General features: G+C 40.9%; 1 protein-coding gene across 1 annotated transcript in view; it reads left to right on the top strand.

Annotated features, from left to right (window-relative positions):
- The window catches only part of Stxbp6 (syntaxin binding protein 6), a 244292-nt gene extending 218458 nt beyond the window's left edge, over positions 1–25834 (top strand). The window contains exons 5-6 of the mRNA XM_036206413.1: positions 19960–20117; positions 25534–25834. Of these exons, the coding sequence (XP_036062306.1) occupies positions 19960–20117; positions 25534–25557 (182 nt within the window). The 3' untranslated portion in view covers positions 25558–25834. The remainder of the gene's footprint in view (positions 1–19959; positions 20118–25533) is intronic.
- Positions 25835–26213: the final 379 nt, after the last annotated feature.

Below are 26213 nucleotides of genomic sequence, written 5' to 3'. Positions count from 1 at the left end.
AAAATATAAATGTTTAAAAATAACACAATGTATATTAGCTCCTTTATGTTAATTGATCATAATTGGATTCCATTGATGATAATTGTAGTGGATTTTAATGACAAGTTGTCAATTTTCAGAACATTCTTCTTAGGAAGTAAAAATTTATAGCAGGAATTAATTAGTAATCAAACAAAATGCCATAGAATAACTAATTAATAGTCATGAAACATATTAGGGCTGCATAATTTCAAAATTGCTAAGTATCAGAGAAATTGTAAAAGTGCTCACTACTGCTGTCAGCCCACACAGAACTGGACTGACTGACATTGGTTAGCATGGCCATATTATATGCCTTGTCTTTCACATGAGTTTTTCAACTTTATATTCACCAAATGAAAATGGGAAAATTAATTTTCAAGTTCACGTGAAGGTCAGCATGGTTAGAAAGACTAAAACTGTGAGCCCAAACCCATCCGACCTTATGTAGCTTTCCTCGGGTGTTTGTCACCGCAATAAAAAAAATACCTAGTGGTACTTAATTCTACATACTACCTTCTCAATGATAGGAATTAACTGTATAGCAATAAAGACTTTGCCCACTTGTAAAGTAACCTTGGAAACTACAATAGTAGTTTCTCCTGCTATACTCAGTGTATTCCAACTAAAATTTAGCACCAATGTTACCTATACTCGGTGGAGATTCATCTATCTTGTTGCTGTTTCAAATTAGACTATGCATTGCTTAGTCCTAAGCACATTACTCATGATTTATTCACTGTGGAGGGGCCCCAAAATAGCTTAATCACACAGCAGCCATGACAGGCTTAGGGGCCTAGACACAGCCTCTGTGACAGGCTTACTGGCAGGCAACACCCAGATCCTGGAAAAGCCTTAAGTTGATACCATCCAGGGGTGAAGTAGTACCTGACATCCGAAACATTCCAACTGCTAGATAAGGTGGCCAGATGTCCTTGAGTCTAGCACACACCTATTTTTGTTTTACAGATACTCCTAGACAATTGTCAGCCAACCAGGGTCCTGGACCCTGGAAATCCCTCACCCCAACCTCTGCTATGATCAAAATTCTGCCCCACCTGAGTTCAGGGCTCTCTGCTCTCACTGCTGTGTTAGACAGACAGAGGGACCGAGCTCTGGAGCTTGAAATAAAGGCTCTTTGCCTTTACATGCGGGATTCGGTCTCCATGGTGGTCTTTTGGGGGTCCCCATGATCTGTGCCTAACATTCACAAGGATTTAGTTATCGTAAAGCCATTAATTAGCCATGAGAGATGCCAGTGATGCCTTGAAGTAGCTCCTTTTCTACTCTTTTGGGTTTTGTGATATTGATTGAAGTGTTTACTGGAATCATAAACTCTTGTATGTGTTTATGCTTAGTGGAATGAACTTCTCAGCAAGTAAAGACTTGACATTTTCCAAGATGGATGTGTATGTTAATTGGTTTAAGAAAATCACGTGTTGGAGTCTTGTCTTCTATGGTTTTTCTTTTTAAATTCTAGAGCTCATACAAGCAGAGTGCTTAAAAAAGCATGAGTGTAGCAAAAACCTGACTGAACTCCTGAGCAAACATGACCTTGAGATCCAGTCCTGCCATGACCTCAATGTGGCATTAGGAAAATGTATGTTTCTGCCTACTGGAGGAATTCATCCCCACATTGCCTTCAGTCTAAAGCCCTGGGGGTAGTCACTCACTTCGACGAGGAAGTCATAGGAAATTCCCAAAGAGCCTCAGCACTTTATGACAATAGATCTGGGCTATGCCTTGAGTTTTTTTCAAGTAAAGTATCTCTAAGAACTTGTTTGGGTTGTTCATATTCTACATATTACACACATATTTTCTTAAGTCAAAAAGCACAATAAATTTGTTCTGGCTTATTGTAAAGGATAGTCACTCCTGTTCTTAAATCTCAAATCCTGAAGCATTTTACTTTTCATTGTCTTAGTCCAGATTGTGGGGGTTCCTGCAACCATTAAGGCCAGCAGAGAAACTGTGGGAGAGGCAAGAAGGAAGTCTGGCTCAGCATGACTTAGTGAATGGATGCTGGTTAAGGTCTCTAAAGTCTGACACCGGGCAGTTGATTTCAGACATATTTAAGAACAGTACAACTTTGGAAAATATTTTCTGCTGACAATATCACAATAAAGCTTAAGGAGTGAGTACATCAAAATTCTTTTGAAAAGTACATGTGACCTCTTCCACAAGAATAGATTCAAGCTACAAAGTACATGTGACCTATCCCTTAAGGATGGATTCTATTGACTGAGAAGAAATGCTCAAGATAAAAGTTCAGGAGGGAACAATTTGGAATAAACATCAGAGGAGTGTAGGGGATTCTGGTATGGCCCTGGCCTATAGATAGCAGGATTACTAGGAGATTAACAACATCCACTCCCAGCCATCAGTGTGGAAAGCACATACATACCTTTTGTTGAAGAGACAAGCCTGCATGCTTAACATTCCAGGTTTCTCTAGGGCTTATCTGTGAGCACAAGGACCTCCTGCCCTCTACACCAGACTGCTTCATTCCCTATGCCATGTTAACAAAACAAGCCTTCATGTGTCCCTTCTCCCTAGTGAACACTGTTTATATGTATAACCATTATATTTTTCCTCCTCTTAATGGTTTAGTTTCATCTAAACCACATAGTGTATGTAATGAAGAGGCCTGAGTTAGGGTTAGGACTGTTTGGTGGCAAGTGTACAAATGAGGACTGAGCACAGTAAAGGAAATTCACAAGCTAATAAACTAAGCAGACACTTAAACTGATAACTGCAATATAATGCCATGGATTGACTACAGTAATAGAGTCATGAATACAGTGCCAAGGGTGCATAGACAGGGAGACCTTCTGTTTGAATTTTGGTGAAGTTGAGGCTGAGAAGATGGCTCAGTCTGTAAGTACTTGCCACATAAGCATGAGGACCTGAGTTCAACCCTTAGCACCGACATAAAAATATGAGTGTGTGCCTATCATCTCAGCACTGGGGAAAGAGAAACGGGAGTATCCCCAGGGCTTGCAGGCCAGCCTGGCCCCCCAAATCTGTCTCAAAATGTAAGGGGGAGAGCAACTGGAGAAGACACCCAATGTTGACCTGTGGCCTCCAAACACATGCACATGCAGATGTGTACACACATGAGGTCTAGTTTACCTATTTCTATCTGCCACTTGGACTTTAGGTATTATGTCTAAGAAACCACCACCCAAACTATGGTCATAAAGACATACACCTATGTTTCCTTCTAAGTATTGTACAGTTTAGCTGTTATTTTTAGTCTTTGATCTACCTTAAGTTCTGCATATGAGCAACATAAAGGTTAAACTTCAATCTTTTATGTGTGCATATTCTGGTTTGACAGGACCATTTGATGGGGAGTATTTCTTCACTGAGTTGTCTTGACATTCTTGCAGCTGCCTCTTTGATACATTGTCCTGACTTACTTTCCATTAACCTAGGTTTTCCTCTACTTTCAGTCCATTTTGCTCCTCCTCTTCACAGGCATTTTTAGCTTTACCCTTTACTCTAAAGTTTAAAATTCTTGAAGGAAGTATTTGTGAACCCTTCCTTTCTTGTCTAGTGTTGAACCCTGGGTCAGCTTATCCCATTCTCTTCTGAAAAGATGCAAATTTTGTTTGCAACCTAGACTTCTCTACAAAGCTTCTTAGTGTCTTTACTTGCTTTACAGGCTATGCTTGGAAATCTGGCAGGCAATGTCAAAATAACATTACAAGTGAAATACTGGATTCGCGTCTTTCACCCTCCAAGGAAATTTTCTTCCCTTGTTTCTGTCTTATAAATAGTATTCCAGTTTCTCAAGCCAGATCCTGCTTTCCTTTTTATTCATACTTTATATCCTGTCCATCAATATGAATCTTTAATCTTCCCATTTATCTTCTTCCCATGAATATCATCCCGGTATTAGGTCACCATTATCTTGAAATCACTGCAATAGCTTCTTGACAATTCTTTGTTTCGTCCCTTGCTTCTTTCTCAAACTATAGGTGAGTAACGACTTTGAAAATCTCAGTCCGTGTTACTCCTCTTTTAAGTGCAACAGCACCTTCCACTTATACATAAGATCCATTCATAAGTCCTGTGTAGACTGACTGGCTCGTGTTTGCCTCCTGCCTCTTCCTCTTCATAAGCCACAGTCCCATCTGCAGCCACATCAGTCTGTCAGTCCGTACACTCTACAAGTTTTTCTCTTTCAGGTCTTTGCATGTGGATTTTGCCCACCTTGTCTCTTCCACAGCATAGCTTAACCCGTTATAACCCGTTACCTATTCAGAAAGGTGTTCTCAGCTGACCCTAAATCAGTGTCCTTCCCCTTCATTCACTACTCCTGCAAATTACTGTTGAATTCTTAAATTGTTGGTTAACTGTTTGTCAAGTTTTGTTTTGTTTTGTTTTTAATTTTTCAACTGGTTACTTGCCTGAAAAATTTTAATTGTGTTTTAATAATTTTATTTTCATTGTGAATGTATTCTTACACATATGTGTCTACTTTTACACATATATTTGACCTATGTACATTCTACTCCCTGATTTTAGACTGGATGTTCCTTTCCTGAGACATTGGTGAGGGATGCTGTGTGTGAGAACTCAACTGTTTTGTCTATGATTCTGTTTCCAACCTGATGCTGTACCTGCTGTAAATAATAGGTGACCCCAAAAATATTTCAGGGAGTGTAGAGCAAGCCACCAGGGAAGTTTACAAAGGTGGAGTGAAGTCTTCTGAGTTTGAACCACTGGGTGGGAGAAAAAGATGGGGTGTCGTGTGGTCGAGTACTGGAGTATACAAAGTCTCAATGCAAGAGAAGAGACATGCTCAGGAATGTTGATTATACTCCTTCAAAGCTAATGGGACTTTCTGCACGAAGAGGAAGCTTTTACTTCCATTTTGTTTCATGCTCAACTCATTAAATATCTTTACTAAACATGGAAAATAAAATTTTTCCTAAGCTTTTAAGCATTGTTTATGAAACAGTTCACTGAGCAATTTAAGCGGCAATCATAATTTAAATGTTTTGAATACTTAAGGTAATTTAAATAGATAAAATATGCAATATTAACAATTATAATACTTAGAATATTATATTTAGTTCTATTAGTCAGACTAACAACATCAAAAGTTTGTACCTTAGTTATTTTGTCACTTCTTCACAGATCTTCCAAACTTAGTCAAAGTGCTTGTTTTTGTGTTTTTCTGAGCCTGGAGGAATTGAGTTGTCAAACAGTTGTTTTTGGAGGGGGGGCTGGTTCTGCTTTCCTCTCTGAATGTGATTCAAACCTGAATCCTTACTGTGTTTCCCTGACAAGTCTTTATAAATGTGGTTCCACTGGTAGCCGTATTGAGCCCAAGCTATTCACAGGCACCCAGTATTTTCAATCTGATAGATTTTCTTCCAGAATGCTTAACTGTTTACCTTGCTTGGCCAGCATTACATAATCCTCCACCAGATCACCAATCTGGTGTGTTAACTAACAGACACAAGCAAATGCCTTTTAAATTTTGTAGGTAATTGTCAAAGTCCAGCTCCTACCTTTCCCAGATTTTCTAAGGTTCTTAGGAGGAAGAGAGAGGGATAAGCAAATATAAAGTAGAAAGAGAACTAGCTGATGAGAAGAAACACATAAACACAAGATACCTTCAGGAGGGCCTGGATCAATACCCAACAACCCTGAAGGTTTATTCAAAAGGCTTTTTGTAACATTGCCAAGGGGAGAGGCAAAAGGCCTCCCCCTTGCAAGATGAAAGCACACCATACAGTCAAGTGTAGACCCTTCCAAACACCTGCTAAACATGCCCGTGGCCAAATCATCTCCGTATGCAGCCCTGCTGGGTAAAACAAGCCCAGATTCTCTGACCCTGATTAAGTTCTCACTAGATAGCCTCTGTGGGCTCCCACAAAATTTCTTACTAATTTACAAATTATCAAGATGTTTCTTCCCTGGTGAAATGGGATCTATTCTAAACAGCTGAATTTCTTTTCTTTTCTTTTTTTTTCTTTTTTGGTTTTTCGAGACAAGGTTTCTCTGTGTAGCTTTGCGCCTTTCCTAGAACTTGCTTTAGAAACCAGGCTGGCCTCGAACTCACAGAGATCTGCCTGCCTCTGCCTCCTGAATGCTGGGATTAAAGGCATGCGCCACCACTGCCAGGCCTGAATTTCTAAAGAAGAAACAGTCATGCCTATGAACCACAGCAACAACCAGCATGGTACAACAGCTCTCCAGTTGGACTTAAAGCTCACTGAACAAGACTTACATCCATCATATCTGGGACTGGAAATCTAACCCACTAGCCAGGGCTAGTGAAGTCATGGTCTTGGAGGAGAACCTACAACCACCACTTTACTAAACCAACATCATCCCTAACTACACTCTAGATAAGTGCAGTCCTCACCCTTCATCAAGAAAACTTCTCTTTGCAACAGATGGCGACCATTACAGAAAACCACAACCAATTAAAATACAGAGTTGTGGTGCCCAGTCCCAATGGATACATCTACAAAACAATTCCTGCACTTAAGGCTTCAAGGTACTTGCTGAAGAGGGAGTGGAAAAATTGTAAAAGCCAGAGAATCGGGGAGTTAGCTATAAGATTGTGTCTTCTAGGAATCTCAAAAAATACATCCATAAAGTCTCACCAACATGGCTGTTCAACATAAGATAAGCAAGGATAACAATAACCATGCTAAAGTGGATGGAGGATCCAGAGACATCAATCATACACACACACACACACACACACACACAAAAAAAAAAAAAAAAAAAAAAAAAAAAAAAAAAAAAAAAAAAAAAAAAAAAACCCTGCAGGTATCTAAGGAATGTGAGAGAGGGAGAAATAGTCTTCCTCAGGGAGGAGCACACCAGTATGTTATCCAATAGCAAATGGTCAGCCCTAAAAGTACAGATACAAGTAGCAGCATATAGACTGAGCAGGCTATATTTAGGAACATACGTGTTTATACATGCATGTAACAACAATAAATGAAAAAAAAAAAAAGAGGCCATGAATTTGAAAGAGAACAAGGAGGGGTACATGAGAGGATTTGGGAGGAGGGAAGGGAAGAGTGAAATGATGTAATTAAATTATAGTCTCAAAATTAAAAATGCAGAAGAAACAGTACTGACTCTGGAATCTGCCACTATCACTCTTTCTGGTTAGCAGTTATATTTTATCATTACATTGGTTGTCAGTCCTTTGCTATAACAGTTTCTACTCTGCCTGAAACACGTTGGCTTTCTCCATTTGCCACATTTTCCCATTGCTATCCATGCAAATTAGGACAAATACACAATGTCTTTCTTTCTTTTCTCCTGCTGTGATAATCACCAAAAGCAGCTTAGGAGGAAAGTTCACCCTATAGCTTGTATTGTAGTCCTTCCTTCAGGGAAACAGGGCAGGACCCAGGAACTCCAGCAGAAGCCATGGAGGAATGCCGCTATGGTCTGCTCAGCCTTTCCAGACCCTGGAGGTGGCACCACCCACAGTGAACTGGTCCCTCCCACATCAATCATTAACCAAAAATGCCCTACAGACTTGCCTACGGACAATCTGTAGGAGACTTTTTTTTCTCAATTGAGGTTCCTTTACCTATATAAATCTAGCTTATGTAAGTTAACAACCAACCAGGACAGGATGAATAGCCAAATATTAAATTGTTCGTTACTAAATAAAATGAATCAATAAATGAAGCATCCGATTTTATTTTGTATTTAAACATCATTAGTATATATTTTATATGAACTCTTATTAACATTGAAATATTATGGAAATTTTTATATAAACTATTGCTATAACTTTCATTACTGTTGGAGTTCTAACTATCACAGCTTGCCTAGAGGAATCCACATTAAACTAGTGTTTTATTTCAGTACCACCCCTACCATTGAAAACATTCTCACTGTCTGGCAATAAGATGTTTCAGATGTAACTGAGTGTTTCTTGCCCCGACTCATATAATCTACTTCTTTTCAAAGAACTTCTCTTTCTCCTAACATAAAACTGATAGACACCAAAATCTGAGTACCAATTCCATTTGAGCATGGACTCAGGCTGCCAAAATCACAAGATCGGGCTACTGCTAAGGTTAGGAACAGAGATGGACACAGTTTTCCTTGTTGATCTTTTTATTTACATTGCTTTTTCTTCAGGATTCATTTATTATATGTTTCTCCATAATAATACACTATAAAAACTTCATAACTGGAAGAAACAGTGGGGTAATAAATAGATAAAGGCCAGGGAGCCATGAAAGGTTGCAAGTAAGTAAGCCTGGGACTATATGGGGGGGGTCACTAGTTGACTCTCTCATGTTATGAGTAAGCCAGCCCAGCATCAAAACAAAAAAGTTGCATGATCCACATTAATTGTTTGTAAAGAAAACAAAGTACTGGAGGCCCAAAGAGCAGTGGGAGGAAAATCATGCAGGATGCTGTGGTTGTTTAATAGAGCCAGAACAGAATCTTAAATTCCATAGTCACTAGAATAAGTGGAGAGCCTCGTGCCCTTCCAAGGTAGGATACCTCAGACTTGGGTGGGATGATGGAGGTTACAGTCAAAGATGTTGGCATGGGAGGAGAGATGGACAATATTGTGAATTCAGGAAGAATGGTGTAGTTAGAGAAAGAAAACAAAGGACTGAGCGAATGCCAAAGTATGATGTGCAATGCACATAGGGCTGGTTACATGTGGAACATCTGTGTTCTGTGATAAGTGAATGGCACATGTAGTGAGCATTATGCTAAGTATATATTGCCTTTACTTCTCACAATAGACCCTGTGAAACAGGTACTTTTATTCCCTTTCTACTGATAATAAATTACAGCCTCACAGTAACTTATCTGAGGCCAGAGGTGGCAACTCGGCAGAGCCACAATCAATTCCAGACCTTTCTGGCTTTATTTCTTTAAGCAGAAAAAGAACAAAGGGAGTGGTCAAAGGGAGTGGTAGACATTAGGAAAGTGCATTCTAGAAGCAAAATAAAAGAATGACCTTTGAAAGGGTCAGTCAGTGAGCTTGTGGACCAGTGGCCAGGTCACTGGTGAGCCTGAGAGAAGAACATCTGTGTACTGGGGGTAGGGGGTTCTATGCATATGTGAGTCCGTGCATGAATTTATGCTCACATATAGCAACCAAAGGAGGGCATTGGCATCCTACCTTTTTTCTTTCACTCTCTGCCTTATTTCTTTCTCTCTCCCTGGACCTAGCGTTGTATGTCTAACAAGCCCCAGTGATATTTCTGTTTTCACCCTGATCCCCAGTTCTGGTGTTAAAGGTGTGTGCAGCCACACTTGAGTTTTTACATGTATGCCAGGGCCCAAACTCAGGTCCTCAAATTCGAATACCAAGTGCTCTTACCCACTGAGCGTCTTCTTAACCCTAAAAGAAGAATCATCATATAGTGGGTCAGAAACATTACACTAAGTGTTCAAAATGATGAGGAAAGTATGAGACAGAACCATAGAAGACTATTCCCGCCAGGCGGTGGTGGCACACACCTTTAATCCCAGCACTTGGAAGGCAGAGCCAGGTGGATCTCTGTGAATCTGAGGCACAGCCTGGTCTACAAAGTGAGTTCCAGGACAGGCACCAAAACTACACCGAGAAACCCTGTCTCAAAAAACCAAAAGAATAGGGGAGGTGAACTGAGGTAGAAAACCACCCAATAGAAAGATTTTAGTGCCAGGTTATTTTGTTAACACTGAATATTGACTGTCTGCAGCATGTACCACTTGTACCACGTACTTGTTCATTGCCTGAGATACTTCCCACAATCCAATCTTGGGGGATAGGTACCAGACTGACCCCATGATGAAGTAATGAACCTACAGCACAGAGAGGAAGGTCATTTGTTCAATGTTGCATGGCTGGCAAGCAGCAGACTCCATAGGTGGAACTGAATTTGCTTTATAGCCCATAACATTAAGTAAAGGGATTTCATATTATGTATACTTGAAACTGTAGTTCTTAAAAGCCACTACCTTCCTACTCTATTAAGACCATAGACTTGCAAGTCATAACTTGTTTGTTATCGTGCATAACAAAAGAGACAAAAAAACAAAATCCATTTTTCTTGATGAGAGTCTCTTAAGTTTTTAAACCTCAAAACAAGGTTTGATTGTGTGGGGCACTTTATCTGAAGTGCCATCCTTCTGAGAGCCTGCTTCTCTAAACCGAACCAACAGATGTGGTCTTGCATTGCTTGTTCACAAACATTATAGTTCATAAGAGCAAATTCCTAGGAAGCAAGACTAGATTGTTGTTAAAGGTACTGATGGATTTGTCTTCATATCCTAAGTGTAAGTGTTGAAAGGGACATGGATAAAATCCTAATGTTTGACCTTTGTCATTGAACATACTGAAATTGAGAGGAAAATAATAAGGTCATATTTACCTATGCAATTAGGAGAGAGAATAGGGCCTTCTTCTCTAGTGTTTAGGGTTCCACTAAATTACATTGACATAGCCAAAGGAAGACATGTATTTAGTAGAATGGGCCAGTTTTCTTCCTTACTAACTCCAACAAAAGATCCCAAGGTCTCTTTCAAGTAGACTTTGAAATTTATGGGTTACAAAGTATTCCTGGATGCTGGGTCCATTTTTCTTAGTCATCCAGCTCCAGGCAACTAGCAAACTTCATGGTCCCTGAAATTAACCACCAAATTGAAACAAAGATAATTCCAGAACTGCCATTCAGCATGCTATAACTGTTTTACTGTCTCTATAAAGCAAGCCCTTTGAATATAATTACATGACTTGCCTATCTAATACTAAATTGATGGAGACAGCCTAGATTTATGGGTTTTTTCCTTTTAACTTAGGAGTGAGTATATTTCTTTGCAGCATTTTCCAATACAAGTTCTACCTCAATACACTGTCCAAGAGGATCCCACAAGAAATTCTGTTGGAGAAATTGCATACCATACTGTCCTGCATCATTACCTTCATTTTAATGCAGGGTTTACATTAGTTTATAAAGGATTATATAAAATTCCTGACTAGATTGTATTTTACAGTTATTTTGACATGCCATTATATTTTCCTTGTGCCACTTTTTGATAGCATAATTCTTTGTTGACTCTTTGGGAATCTCACATAATGCACCCCAATCCTCTCACTTCCCCTTCTCTCCATATCCTCCCCTTACCACCACGACATCCCTCCAAAGTAATTAAAAACAATACAAAGCAAGCAAACAAAAAGCAAAACAAAAAAACAAACAAAAAACCCACCTTGCTCCTCCATCTTTCCCTTCTCTCTAACACCTCTTCACTTATCCCAGTGGCACTGGGAGCTGCAGTGTGTCACACATTATACCATTTTGTCCAGTCAGCCCCACCCACAAATGTTCATTGCAATGAATCATTGATCTGGTCCAAGGCATCTGGTACACCATCATCACTGGACCCTCACTGAAACTCCTCTGGAATATCATGCTGTTGCCCCAAGTCATGGAGATCCTGCAGCTACCATTCTGCAGGACCAGTCCCTTCACATGCTTTGCAGGGCATAAATGGGGAAGATGTTAGTGTGGGTCTGGGTGGTAGCTGAGCTGGTCTGTCCAGGCCACTAGGACCACCCCCTCCCTCAGGCAAGGTGTGGAGCCAGCTCTCCTAGGCTCAGCCCTGGCCTTCGCTTGTCCTGCCCCTTGATGGACACTGCAGCAGGAGAGCTGGTTCCTCCACTCATGGGAGAACTGGTTCCATCCCTCACCACAGTACCTCTCATGAGAGAGCTAGCCCAGATGGCATAGGCCTAGGCCTTTTTTTTTTTCTTAACCCAAAGAACTATACTGGGAAACACTGACAACTGCTTAAGAGGTTTGGAGTCAGTGCCAAGGCTGTTCTGGGATGCTCCCTATTTCTGCAACTGTAAAGTCAGGGTCAGAATATCTTCTTGGGAACAGAAACCCCTGTCCACAGTACCTCTGGCTTGTAGACATTCATGAATGAGAGCTGTTCTATGATTGGTTGACATTCATATTGCATCTGGCCCCAGCATGGGTTAATGCTCTTCCTTTTAGAAGGCTTAATATAGGCACTGTTTTTAAAAGACATTATTTATGTGGCTATCAAAACAAAAATACAAGTAAAATTTGCCCTTTAAAAGAACCTTCATCTTAAAGAGGGAGCTAAGGGCTTCCAACACTGACATGCACTGGTGTTGTGTTACTGGTTAGTCCATATAATGTATAAAGAACTCATTATTGCTCTGAGTCTAGTATTAATCTTAAATAATTAATGGAGTCTGAGACTTAGGAACCAACTTAATTTTGCCGGGTAAGTCTTTGCATCTCATTACTTATTTCATATAACAACTAGCATCATAGGCACTTAAGTTAGATTCATTTCTAAGATGTTCATTGCAGGTCACAGGACTAAGTAATAGTATTACTTTGAAGCTCTCAGTATCATAGGATTGAAGTACCACTGATGGGCAAGAGTGGAATTCTTATCACAGGAGAAGAACAGTGTGTAAGTAGTAGTGAGCACTTTTAGAAGCCAGCAAGAATCCAAGTCTCCAAGAAACTTGGTTTTGCTAGTGATATACTGGTAGTAGAAAAGAAGGAAAGAAAAGCATTGGAGATTAATCCCACACATTAATGTCCAGTAAAAGCAATGTATATCTAAGCTAAGCCAGACTTAATTGTACCTTATACCTTACCTGTGGAAGTGGTTTTGCTAAGAGAGTTAATCACAGAGGTAAAAACTGAATAGAAGTCATTTAATCTACTTGGGGAACAAATTATTATTGAACATTTTTAGCATGTATATGGGGATATTAATGTTTTTGGTATATTAATGGATTCATTATAATAAATCTTCCTGTCAATTTTTTGAGGTTTGTTGTTGTTGTTTGTTTTTTTAGGAGAACCCACATAGTTAAAACAAAGAAAAACTATTTTAAAAAATCTGTTTGGCGATAGAATGGTGGCTAGGTGGTTAAGAGTTCTTGCAGTTTTTTCTGAGGATCCCAATTCAGGTTTCAGCACCCATATCAGGTAGCTCAGAACTGCTTATAACTCCAGATTTGGGAGATCAGATGCCCTCTTCTGGCCTTGAAACTTCAGTAGCCTGACACAGAAACAGACACACACATAATAATAATGGTAATAATAATAATAAAATTTATAACTTTAAAAAACTCATTTCAAAAAAATCTTAGATTAAAATGTTTGTTTTCTCATCTAGATGAGCATATATTTACCTATCATTTATTTCTAAATAATTTTCTTTATTCCTAAAAAATATGAATAATGTATATTTAAAATATGTGTGCATTATATATAAGAAGTAGCTGTTGAAGTCTTTTCAGTTACCTCTTTACTAGATATAATATTATAATTTTTAACTGCCAACATATAGGCTAAAGTCTACAGTCATCAAATTAATTCCTGTTGATATCTGAGCTACTGGTGTAATTTATGTTCTTATAAAAACTCTGTTCTCTTAATTCTCTTCATTTATCACTTTCTGTATCCTTCATTCTGTCTCCATTTCCCTTCCTGGTTCTCTCTTTTAATTGTGTTCTAATAGTGACTGGATGAATTGATGAGCCTTTATCTCATATTTCTCTTTCAACATTTTTTGAAATTGCTTAACATCAAAGAAGCTAACATTTATTTGTTTTAAGACTACATCAAGTGGAACTGATATGAAGACAACATCAGTGAAGCCACTCCGCTGTACTCTGAGTCTGTAATTCAAAAGGCAGTTGACTTTAGCGGGTACGGTTGACAGCTTCTTCCAGACTGCTTGAATAAATTTGGGTGTTAATATGCTTCCTGTCTCTTTAGAAAGAATTATCATATCTGTCTCAGGAGATTGCTTTATTTCCAGATTTAACATCACATGCTTTGACTTAATGGATATGTGTTCATTTCCTCCCTTAGCAAGACACTGAGCTACACATAGATACCAAAGAATCATCTTTCATTAGTTACAAACCATTTATCCCAGGTTAAGAGGGAAAAGATGGATAAATGTAATTTTTCCATTTTCTAAAACTTGTCTAGAAGGCATATGTGCCTTCCCTGGAGAGGAGTTGGAGTGAGTGGCACACCTCCTCTGAGCATACAGTTACTTTGTCTCCATCTTAATGTCCTCAGTAGTAGCCAAATGAGATGGATGGTAGGGCCCACATTTGAAATGTAAAAAAACTGAACACCAGATAAGTAACATCTGAGAGACTACCAATTGTGTCAGTACAACAGTATCCGAGGCAAGTAGTTCTGCAAGTAGTGTATAATGGAAGTTTCCAAGAGCAATTTTCAGCATATACTAAAAGACTCAGATAGTTCATGCCATTTGAGCCACTAGCTTCTTTGCTAATAGTTATAAGAAATGTCAGTAACAAAAAAAGAAGAGAATAAAGACTGTGCCTTTGTGTGAGGATGGTAAACAGGGCCATGGGTTTGAGTCCCACATTGAGCACCAGATAATAAGGAAATTCCACAGAGTCTTATCTGATAATCAAAAGGATTTATTCTGGGTTAACTCACAACAAGCATAAAGGAGTCAGTCATGGGATCCAGGAGAGGCAGGGCATGGTCCAGTGAGGTTTTCTGGAGAACTCTGCCTTGATCAGCAGCATCAGCATCCAGCATCCAAGACCACAAGGTAGCCAAGAGAGAGCGAGCACGTCTTATTCCAGGTCTTAAGGGATCCCTGTCTTGGCCATGCCTTGTGGAGGCAGGTACCTAGCAGTTACCTGCTGCCTACTAGGGGTGGTGCTTCAGAAGTAAAGCATAGACAACCACCCCTACTTTAACACTGGGGCATTCAGTTGGAGTCCAATAAGAAAGTACATGGGTCTGACCTCAACAGAGTGAAAGGGGGATGCTCAAGTTTATGATCCAGCTGAAAGTTGTGGCATGGAAGGCTGAAAAAGGGAAGTAAGAGAAGATGTTTACTTGGTTTAAGTACCATGATTGTACTTGGTTAAGCACCCTAGAAGGACAAAAATAGTGTGTATCATTATGGAAAGGAATGGGACTGATCTAGAGCCTGACAGGTGAGAGGAATTCCCTGGGCCTTAAAACGTGGGTAGAATGGAAGCTGGGAGAGGTCATCCCAACTGGAAGAAGGAGAATTCTTTTCATATTCATTCTTAAGCCTGAAAAAAACTGAAGGTGGATTTCCCACTGGTAGGGGTCATCAATGTCGTCTTTAAACAGTACAGCATTTGGTTCATTTTAGTTACACCATTATTTATCTTTCTATAGCAGGTATGAGAAACCGGATATAACATTACCTAACATCATGCACAAGATTCGTTTTGAGAAAACCATGACACAGAAGCAGCGTGGCTTATGCATAGGAAATTCAGTCCAAATTCCTAGGTGTATATAACTTAGGAAGTCATACAGGTCAATTATAATTGGAAAAGAAGATGGTGATTATGTGCCCTTTTATTGCAGTTACTTCTAAAGCCCCTTTAATTAATAATACAACTGTTCTGAACCAAGATTGTTAGTTACTTTCCTCATTGCTTTGACAAAATGCTTGTCAAAAGCAAACTAAAGAAGGGATTTTTCTGGTTTAGACTTGGAAGCACAATCTTTACTAACAGGAACAAAGTGGCCAGGACAGCACCTCTCGCTATGCCATCAGGAGTGTGAGGCAGATGCATCTACAGTCAGCAAGGCCATATTCTGTCTACAGTCAGGAAGGAGAGATGTGTGCTGACAGTCTAGTAACTTTCATCTTCTTACTCAGCCCCGAACCCCAGCCAGGCATAGGATCACCAACATTCAGATCTCTCTAAAAGTACCCTCGAAGACACAGCCAGCATATATCTTTTAGAATCACTAAATTCTGTCAACAAATTGATAATTAAGATTAACCATCACAGGTACACCCCTTGTCAACTCGCCTCTCCAATACATTATTTTTTAATCTCTTATCCCCATAGATTTATGGCCATCTCATAGTGCAAAATGAAATCATTCCATCTTGATAAGTCCCCATAATCTTATAATCTTAACACTTGTAAAAGTCTATTGTGAACCAGGGCAGTGGTGGTGCACACCTTTAATCCCAGCATTTGGGAGGCAGAGGCATGTGGATCTCTATGAGTTCAAGGCCAGCCTGGTCTACAAAGCAAGTTCTAGGACACCCAAGACTACATGGTCTTGAAAAACAAAACAAAACAAAGAGGTCCAAAAGAGTGAATCTAGGAAATATCAGATGAAAGCAAGATCAAAACCAGGTGGGAAAATACTGGATTCTGCTACTGCTTGTCTGGCTTCTGGGGCTCATGGCATCTCATGGGCTCCAACAACTTTTGGTAGCCACTTCTCTCTAGCTCTGCTGCTGTAACACACATGGTCTCTCTCGGTCTGGCTCCACTCCATGCCTGCAACTCTCTGAGACTGGCATCTCACAGTCCTGTCATCTCCTGGGGTGTGATGTATACTTCATCCTCACAGCTTCACACAATGGCCTCACGTCCTTATAGCAAATCCAACCCTGACACACATTGCCTGACTTTCATGGCTTTCTGGAACCTTTATCAAGCCATTATGACCTTGGAAGTCTTATATTTTGAATGCTTGTAAGAACAAATTGGCAAAAATGCCAAGATCTCTTACTGGCCCCTTACACCACAGTTGCAGTGACCTCTGTTCACTTTAGTAGCTGAACCCACAAAAGTACATGCCTGGGAGGTTAATTTCTAGCAGGGAGTTCTGTTAACAGCATTCTCGATCCAGTTACTCTTCTTCCAAGTGAATTTTTATTCAAGCTGCATCAGAATGACTCCATTAGGCTCTGATGATGGCTTTCTGGGGCCTCTCTTGCCACAAATCTACTCTTCCACATTTTTCCCACAAACCCCTTGTCAGGCTTATCACAGCAATGGCCTCACATCTGCATTCTAATTTCCTATATTAGTTATTTGGGGTGGGGGGAGTAAGGGTGTGTGTGTATGTATAGACCAGAGGCCAATCTTGGGTGTCCTCTTTTATTGCTCTCCACTTTGTTTTGTTTTTAAACTTATTTTTATTCATGTGTGTATGTCTGGCTGTGTATATACCCTATGTGTGTTCAGATGTCCATGGATGCCGGAAGATCCCCTGGATCTAGAGTAGCAGGCCTTTGAGAGCTGCCTGATGTGGGTGCTGGGAACCAAATGTGGGTCTTATGGAAGAACAGTGAATCTTCCTAACCACTGAGCTATCCTTCCAGACCCTCTACTTCATTGAGACTGGGTGTCTCACCAGGATCTATAACTTCTGATTTGGTTAGACTAGCTGGTCAGAAAGTCCCCAGGACCCACTCATCTACCTACCCATTACTGTGGCATGCAACATCACATCTAATATTTTACAAAAGTTTTTGAGATCAAACTCAGGTCCTCAAGCTTGTGCAGGAGGTCTACAGCCAACTGAACTATCTCCATAGCCTTGCGTTACTGTTCTTCATTGCTATAATCAAATATCCATCAAGAAGCAGTGTAAGGGAAAGGGGGTATTTTCTTTTTTCACAGTTTATGAGTATAGGCCATCATGGTGTGGAAGATAGGGGCCATGGGAATGGGGGGCAGTTGATCACATCTTCTCCAGTCAGAAAGCAGAAATGACTGCCCGTGTTCCATTGGTATTCTCCTTTTTAACTCGGTCCGGGGCCTTATCCTGTGGGATAGTGCCACCCACTCTCAGGGTTAAGTCTCATTTCCTAGTTAAACCTCTTTGGGAATGCTCTCACAGACATTCCCAGAGTATGTCTCCTCAGTGACTCTAAACCTGTGAAGTTAACAGTCAGGATAACTGAAGCTTACGGGCTCCTGTCTCATCTTTTTTCAGTCCTCTTGTTGCTAAACTGTGGTGTAGATAAGGAAGTATAATCAGAGAGATTTCAGCCTCTCATCCATCTCCCTAATCCAGCCTACTTTGTAGCATTTGGCTTGCCCTGTAGCATAAGGAGTAATTCTTTATTTACTAAGAAGAATGCTTTTAGGGCAGAAGCAGTCTGGAATTATCCTGGGAAACAATCTGCCAAAACACACACCTGCCAAAGCATATACCTGTGAAAACTTACACCTACATGCCAGTCTGCCCACAATTCTGTCATAGTGATTGCTACATCATGTCTGTGAAAAAGAATGGAGTCATCCATACATGGAGGCTGAGTGGTAATAACCATGTCACTTTCCAGTGTGATGACCACGTACAAGCTTTTCCACCTGTCCAGTCTGCTTCCTAAGAATTTTGGACAAACGAAGTGATTGATATTTGTGAATAGTTTTATGCTTACAAAGTCCTGTATTAATATTGGCTATGATAATAAACTGCCACCATAGTCATGGGTACAGTATGAAAACATAGTAAGACCAAGATTTCTCCTCTTAAATTTGTTCTGAAGTCCCAGACTTTCCCTTGTGCCCAACCAGATTTCCCTGGGATGCCATCTTTCCACTCAGTACTCAATGTGTCTATAGATACATAGATGTATGTAAATAGATATGTATGTATTGTGCTGGGTACAACTGGTAATATTAGTTAGCCTGAGCACTCTCCTCTGTTTTTGTATGTTTTAAGCCCTTGAAAAATGTAAAGTGATTCCTTCAGTGCTGTGTCTGGACCAGGCACACTGCCTGAGATTCTTTCCCACAAACAACAGAGTGTTCCCACAAAGGAGAAATTAGGAAGCCTTTGTAGCTGAGGCTAGTGGAAATTGCATTTCTATTAAAAGCTCTCTGTGGCTAGAAGTATCCATCTCAGGTACAAAGTAAAATAATATAATCAACTTATTCAAAGACATAAAGCTATTATATAAAATGCCATTAAATATCTTCCATCCAATGTTAACAAAATACAGCTATAAATTTTCTGGAGGCTGCCATTTGGCAATGTGCTTGTCCTTGGTGGCTAATGTGCCTGCAAGTTCTTCACCAAGCTGTGCTGCCTGTCTTGTCAAGTGGAGTGTCAAGGCGCATGACCTTTTGAAATAGAGTTGGCTTCTACTCTCTTTGGTGTCATTCCTGAGTTTGCAAATGCTAGATTTCTTCATCTGCCAGTTTCTGCAATGGTTTCCTACATGCTAGCAGCATGCAGGGCTGTGACTCTGCTTTTCATATTCTAGAGCTCACACCTGGAAGCCTGACCATCCACACCATAGCACAGGATAGGAGGTTGGAAGCCATCTCATCACCTTAGCCATACAATGGGAGCTTGTCTTATTTGCTAGATAAAGGGATAAAATAAAGAGAAAGGGGTGTAGATCATTCTATCTAGAAAATCCATATGGCCCAAACTTTATTGAGCCACCCTTCAGATCAAAACAAACTGTAGAGCTGAGGGGACAGCCAGTGGTGGAAGGTTTAGCTGGCCTCACAGGGCCCTGGGTGCCATCTTCCAGATGGAAAGATAAAAACAAAAACCTTCCTACATGTTTTATTGAGCAAAGAATCCCACCATTTACAGGGCAGAATCAGAAATATGGAACCCCAGGTTAGCCTAGACTATAGCATGAGATACTTGTCTCCAAAAATAAATAAGGTACATGGTGGGAGGAGAGAACCAACTTCCAAAAGTTTTCCTCTGACCTAAATACACACAGTGAGATAAAAAGTAAACAAATAAATGTAACAAATAAATTCATTAGTGAAAATGTGTATGATATCCAAAGTCTTAATGAACTTGCCTAATTTTATGAGATAGTTGGGGTTCTCATTTACCTATGCAAGTTAGTCTTAAATACCAGTGGGTCCCATTTTTCTGAGCCTCCCCAAGCAGAATGGATGATGGTGGGCTAGAAAGAAGATGGCAGGATTTACCCTGGTCCTGTGGCAGACCTGTGTGTGTTCTTACCTGTGCGTACAGGTAAATGAGTCACCCTAAAGCAATGTAAAATTGTTTTCTGGTACCATCCACCTTCAGCCTTTCCATAATGTGGGGTTCTGTCACTATGGGCTAGACAAGCCAACTCCTGACACTCTTGCAATCCTTCCAGGAAACAGCATCCTCCATTCAGCTGCTGATAGTGTGACCAGTGCAGTACAGAAGGCAAGCCAGGCCTTGAATGAGCGCGGGGAACGGTTAGGCCGAGCAGAGGAGAAGACAGAAGACATGAAGAACAGTGCTCAGCAGTTTGCAGAAACTGCACACAAGGTGAGCCAGCAGAGAGCATGGTCTCCATGATGGATTATCAGAGGTCATAGCACCAAGAGACTTCCCATGGTGCGAGAGAAAATCAAGTAGTTTTTTGTATTCCATTTGATGGGTCATTCCATGATCACTATCTTCTTTCTAACATCTTCATCTCTTTCTCTGACCTTCTAATTTTTAGGTATTTTAAGTAACAGAGAAAATCTTTAATTACTGCCCCAAATATCAAGGTCCAAGTCAGGTCACAGAAAGAGGGAGAAGTGAGATCATGTCTCAGGATACATACCTGTTCTTGGACACAATTGAAAGAATTATGGTGGACTTGAGACTTCTCAGGTGTGCTTTTCCACTCTGCCCCTTCCTCATTTTGTATCTGTCATCATGTGTTGTTAGCTCTTCACCAGACATAAAGCAAGCCCTGGCCTCAAGGCTAGTTTCCACTCTGAAAGAGGCTGGTGTTGACTCAAGACCTCTATTCTGGATCTCTAATTTGGGGCACAGCAAGATTGTCTGCTGGCCCTGAACTCTGAGAGTAGTACTTCTCACGTGACTGGAAACGTAGTATACATGTTCATACTTTTGCTGTGAACTACCTTTTCAAAGGGAACAGGACTATGTACTGTCAGCCCCTATCTAAGGCAATCATAAACGGAAGGAAGAGGAGGCCCACTGCTCAGGTGATAAGGAAGATTTATTACTGTGCTTGCACTTCATATCAAAGAGTGGTTCATTTCTAGCTGGCGATTCACATTGAAGTTTCTGGAAACCATTTCCACTGGTGACATATTTGCCTGTCAGGCTCATGATCAGGACCTTCAGATAGTTTTTAGTTGATCTTTGAGGGGGAATAATTCAATAAACCTCAATGGAATATACCACTTCTGCTGAGGAAACAGGATTGACAAGCCCTTAGAAGCTGTGAGAAAAATGTGTTTCACTGGGGCAGAAGATGCCTCTCCAGGTCTCATACAGGAGAATGGCTCCTGGTGGATGCCCATGCTGCCTTTCCTCTGTGGTCCCATTTACACATAACCGTCTAAGTGTCTCAGTGATTCTCTGTGATAACAGTGTCTTAGTCACTGCCTGTGAAACTCAGGGAGAGTTTCTTGAAGGAGAACTAGCCAAGTCTGTTTGAGAAAGCAGGCAGACAAGCTGGAATCAGGGCCTCGCCCCTATGAGCTGTTCCGGAGGGAGGGAGCTCAGATGCATGTTTCCCCAAGGCTTTGTGTACAGAGGAAATGAAGACATGGCAGTGTGAGGAATTCTCAAGATGCACTAGAACAAAAAGCAACTTAAGCTATTTAAGTGGAGATGGACAGTGGAAATCTGGAAAGACACTTTTAGTGTTGAGTTAGGGAAGAGAAAGCCAAAGGAAGTAACTTTCCAACTGTCCTAAAGTCTGCAAAGGGTGGGTTGCCCAGGTGATTATCTTCACTGCCTTCCCACAGAATTGAGCAATCGATGGTGCACTGATAAAACTCTGTTAAAACTGTTTAGGCTAATGATTAAACCATGAACCAGGTTACCAAGGAAGCTGTGAACTATTCTTCCTAATGTGGGGTAGACAATACCTGGATGTCATCCACATAGGCGTCTCTCTCAGGAGGGGTTGAACAAACACCCAAGTTCTTGGCTGTTGCAACTGTTTCCCCGACACTGTGGCCAAGTTTGCTGAATGGTTGGGAAATAACATGGTATAGTAGTTAACATCCTACATTTGAGCCCAGCTCTGTCATTTACCATCTGGGTGACCTTGGACAAATGCTAAATTTCTCAAAGCTCATGTTTTCTCATCAGTAAAACAGAGGCAATTAATTAAAAACAGCACCTATCTCCTTGGGTGCTGAGATGAGCATGCACATGAATCTAAATTGTTTATGATTTATTTCAATAAACATAGCTTCTGCTGAGCCTGTCCCATTTGGTCATATAATGAGCTTGGTAATGAGGCTGAAGAATTCTTACAGATGACTGAGAATCTTTAAAACAGCAATAAAAAAAAAAAGGAATACAGTTGAAGTTTGTGTGATTTAAACTCAAATGGATGGGGCAGTAGGTAGTTTATAATGTCTGAACAGATAGTGGCCCTTAAAACAGCCAATGAGACCAAAAGTTGATGAGACCATCAATGCAAGGGAGTCTCCCGCCTTGGTCAATGCAGACAGTGTCTAGTCTTAGTGGAGGGGGCTTAGGCAAGTTGTCTGGTCTTAGTGGAGAGGGATCAGGCAAGAGAAGTCAGCATTTTAATTGGTTTCCCCTCTGGAAGGTATCCCCAGGGGAGAAGAGACACTGTTAGAGTTCCTGAGTGAGTGTGTATGAGGGAGTGTAAGACAGTGTCAGAGCTAAGCTTGTAGGTTTCTAAAATTGAGATACATACTTATGAATCACTAGCTTCGACTGTATTCCTAGCGAGCAAGTTGACCTCTTTAGAAAAGGTGTGGCTGCTTTCCCAGGGCAAGGACTGCTGATTTGTCCCCGTTGGTAGAGGCTCTCCATGAAGAAGTCATTTCACTCGCCAAGCACCGCGCAGGCCTGCTGGTGAGAAGAGAGTTTAGAGGTAGAACCAGGCCTTCTGCCCCCAGACATGTGTAGCCTGTTGATTCATGAAGGGTGGGCTGTGTTTACAAGAGGAGGACACAGGGCATGTGGCAGAGAACAATAGTCCCAGGCGACAGTTCCTCTGAAGCCAACCAGCGTCCGATGGAAAGGGTGGCCAGGGTGGCCTATCTTTCCAGATCACAGTAGAAAACAACCTTTGGTCTTCTAGTCGTTCCCAGGACCCCTGCCATGACCCAGGTGCAAGAGTGAATAATCACTCCTATACAGCCACATCCTCAAGTTGTGTAGGTGCTGGTCACCTCCAGAGCAGAGAGGGGACAAGATCCTTCTCTTCTGTCCCAGCACCCTCCTCACTCCAGCTCTGGTGAGCCTTTCTGGAGGAAGTGTGGTTCCTTCCTGAGCTGTGGGTTTGGCACAGTCCCAGCCATGGGGAAAGAGCAACTCATGACAGAAGCAGCCCTGCTCCTTTTCCCTGCCCCCAAAGCTCAGAGTAGGCATGCATTACAGGTATTGACAGCCCACCATGGGTGTGAGTCAGCAGGCAAGAACATTGCCCACACTAGGCATCCTCAAATGACATTTCTCACAGAAAAGAGCATTGATCCGGCCCGTTCTGCACCAGCCCACATTTGTGGGGGAAGGGCTGGCAATAGACATTGTCCTCTCCAGGAAAGGAAACAGTCTCCTTTTCCATTCTCTTCTGTGGCAGTTGCTCAGCTGGGACCTCTAGGCCAGAAGAGAAGGGACTCTGGCCTCTTCAAGCACATCCCTAGCATCAGTAATGATTTCTTTTTAATTATCATATTAAATAGGTTACAAATCATTGAAAGGAGGTTTCTGTGAAATAGTCAGTAAATAAACCAGGAGGAAATTGTAAATGAGGAACTCCAGCACCTGAGTTAATCTGTGTCAGCTTTACAGGCATAGGAAACAATGGGAAGGCACGAAATTCTTGATTTTGGAGCTGGGCGGGGGGGGGGGGGGGGGGGGGTGTCTCACAGAAAAGTTGTGTAATCTGGTTTCCTCATCTTGTTTAGTCTCTTGCTCTTTCTGCTCTTCATTCTAAGGTTCTTCCTTCCTAGAGGCTTTTATAAGCCAGAGTATTAACACTCCTTACCCTAATACCTATTATTGGTCTATTCAGGCTACTTAAAGTCAACAAACAAACAAACTGGTAGTTGATTAGCAGTGAATTTCTCACAGAGAAGCCTGAGGTCAAGATGCTAGATTCTGAGCCTGGCTTCCTAATTCACTTAACAGTGACCTCTGAGAGTATCCTATCATAGTGAAAAGTTCTCATTCTGAGGACTCTGCATCCTAATCCAGTCACCTTCCAAGCCCACCTCCTGATGCCATATCATGGCAGTTAGATTTCAGCACATGACTTTTGGGAAGACACAGTATTTGTACCATAACAAGACCTAAGTTACAAATTGTCCTATCCAATTTTATTTCTGCAAAGTACAGGTGGCCGTGGCCCAGGGTCAGGTTTGAGCTACAGCATGATCATTCCTGAAGATTAGTGGCTATGTGTGAACGGACACAAACCCATAAGTGGAAAGTTAATTGCTCAATGAATACCAAAACAGTAGCCTTGATCAAATATTTATGGTTGGTATTCATTACGCACAACACTTAACAGCTCTGTGTTTATTTGATGGACCTCATTGCTAAATAATATATGAAAAGTGGAGGCAGTGCAAACATGCAGCTCCAACAGTAAGGGACCTAGAATGTGGCTGAAGACTGGGATAGGTCTGAGGCAGAGCTCGAAATCTATCATCTCACTGTGTTGGTGACTAAATGCTTTTAATGTCAGGAGTTATTAGGCAACACCACAGTTGTTGAAATTAAAAAAAAAAAAATCTTCAGCCTCAGGATAGAAGAATGGGTGTACTCAGAACTCAGAGCTCACAAAATCTGCATCTGACAGTTGACTAAACATCACCATCAGCCAGCAGAAGGTCTGAGGAAGTCTTCACTGGCACTACCATAGAGGGCTTTCAGCTAAGTTTTTGTTTTGTTTGTTTTTGGTGGGTTTTTTTTTTTTTTGGTTATTTTTTATTTTATTATTATTATTATTATTTTCTTTATTTATTTTTTGCAGAGACTACCAGGATAGAGTCTAGCCATCCTCTGCCATCCGCAGAAATGATGCTGTTTTCCCAGTGAGAGCTAAGGGTTCTAACCTCTCTCTTTCAGCCACCAAGAAGATGACACCATAACTGCCCTGGGCTTTGCTAGAAAGACGGATTATATTCCAGGATGAGGCAAAGCACCAATGATTAGAAGTTAAGGTCTAGGGTTGGGTGTTTAGCTCAGTGGTAGAGCTAAAGGCCCTGGGTTCAATCCTCAGCTCAAAAAAAAGAAAAAAAGAAAAGAAAAGAAGTTAAGGTCTATTTTATTCATCCCTACTCAATAATCCAATTTAATTGCTGGGATTGCTTTGAAAATCTGGGATGTGTATTCTAGAGGTGATTTTAGATTGTCTTTCAGCATACTATTGAGTTTTCACACTTTGTGGTATGTCATCAAATATTAAGATCCCAAGAATGTTGCTTCCTGACATAATCAGTGACCTAGGAACCCCACGTGTCTTAGGGTAAGTTATTTGACCTCCCTGTGCATTTTGTTTCCATTGTTCCTGCAGTGGAACCCTCCACTAGCAGACACCCACAAAGGTGGCAAAGTGCAGTGTCCTGTGCACACCTACCAGGAGTTACTGTGGCTAGGAATGGTGGGCAGCACCATGCACACCATCTGGTGACGTGTCTCATCCTGAGTGTGGAAAGGAAAGGCAGAGAGAGCTCACTGTTCATAAGGTTCATTTGTTTTCATCTCTCTCCCTCTCTCTCCTTAGCTCGCCATGAAGCACAAATGTTGAGAAACTGCCTATCCTGGTGAACCTCTAAAGAAAACGGAAGAGTTCATTCAGCAGTGATTACAGGAATTCCAGAGTGCTGCTGCTTTCTTTTTGTTGTTTGTTGTTTGTTTTTCCAGTATCTGGACATTGAGTGGTTTGGGTTTTTCATGTTCGATATGTTAATATGAATGAAAAAGTGTTGTGTTTATATATTCCCTATCTTGCTAAGAAATGCTTCAATAGCATCAACTTCATTTTTATTTTTCCATTGTGTGTGTGTGTGTGTGTGTGTGTGTGTGTGTGTGTGTGTGTGTGTTTCTTTTGGAGGAAAATTGTTTTTGTAGTTTGAATATGAAATTCAGACTAAATGGTAAGCCAGGTCTAAACTAACAAAATGTATTTTTCTTTCCCTCTGAAACTAAGCAACAAAACAGTTAAATATGTTGGCATCAGATGATGGTCCTAGATAAAATTATAAGTCAAGCAGTGTTTTCACTTTCTTTCCTAGTTCTTTTAATTTAAAGAGCAAAATTTAAATTCAGTATCCTGGGACTTAAGTCTGTATTATGGAAAACACGTTTATCAGGGAAAATAGCAGCACTGGATTTTGCTCTTTGCATATTAATCTTTTTTGCATGAACCATCACTAGCATTCACAAAACTAATCAGAATCACAA

The sequence above is a fragment of the Onychomys torridus genome, chromosome 14 (genome assembly GCF_903995425.1).
Source record: "Onychomys torridus chromosome 14, mOncTor1.1, whole genome shotgun sequence".
NCBI classification, from domain to species: domain Eukaryota; kingdom Metazoa; phylum Chordata; class Mammalia; order Rodentia; family Cricetidae; genus Onychomys; species Onychomys torridus.
Note: the sequence above shows the minus strand (reverse complement) of the source record. Positions and strands in the feature narration are given on the sequence as shown.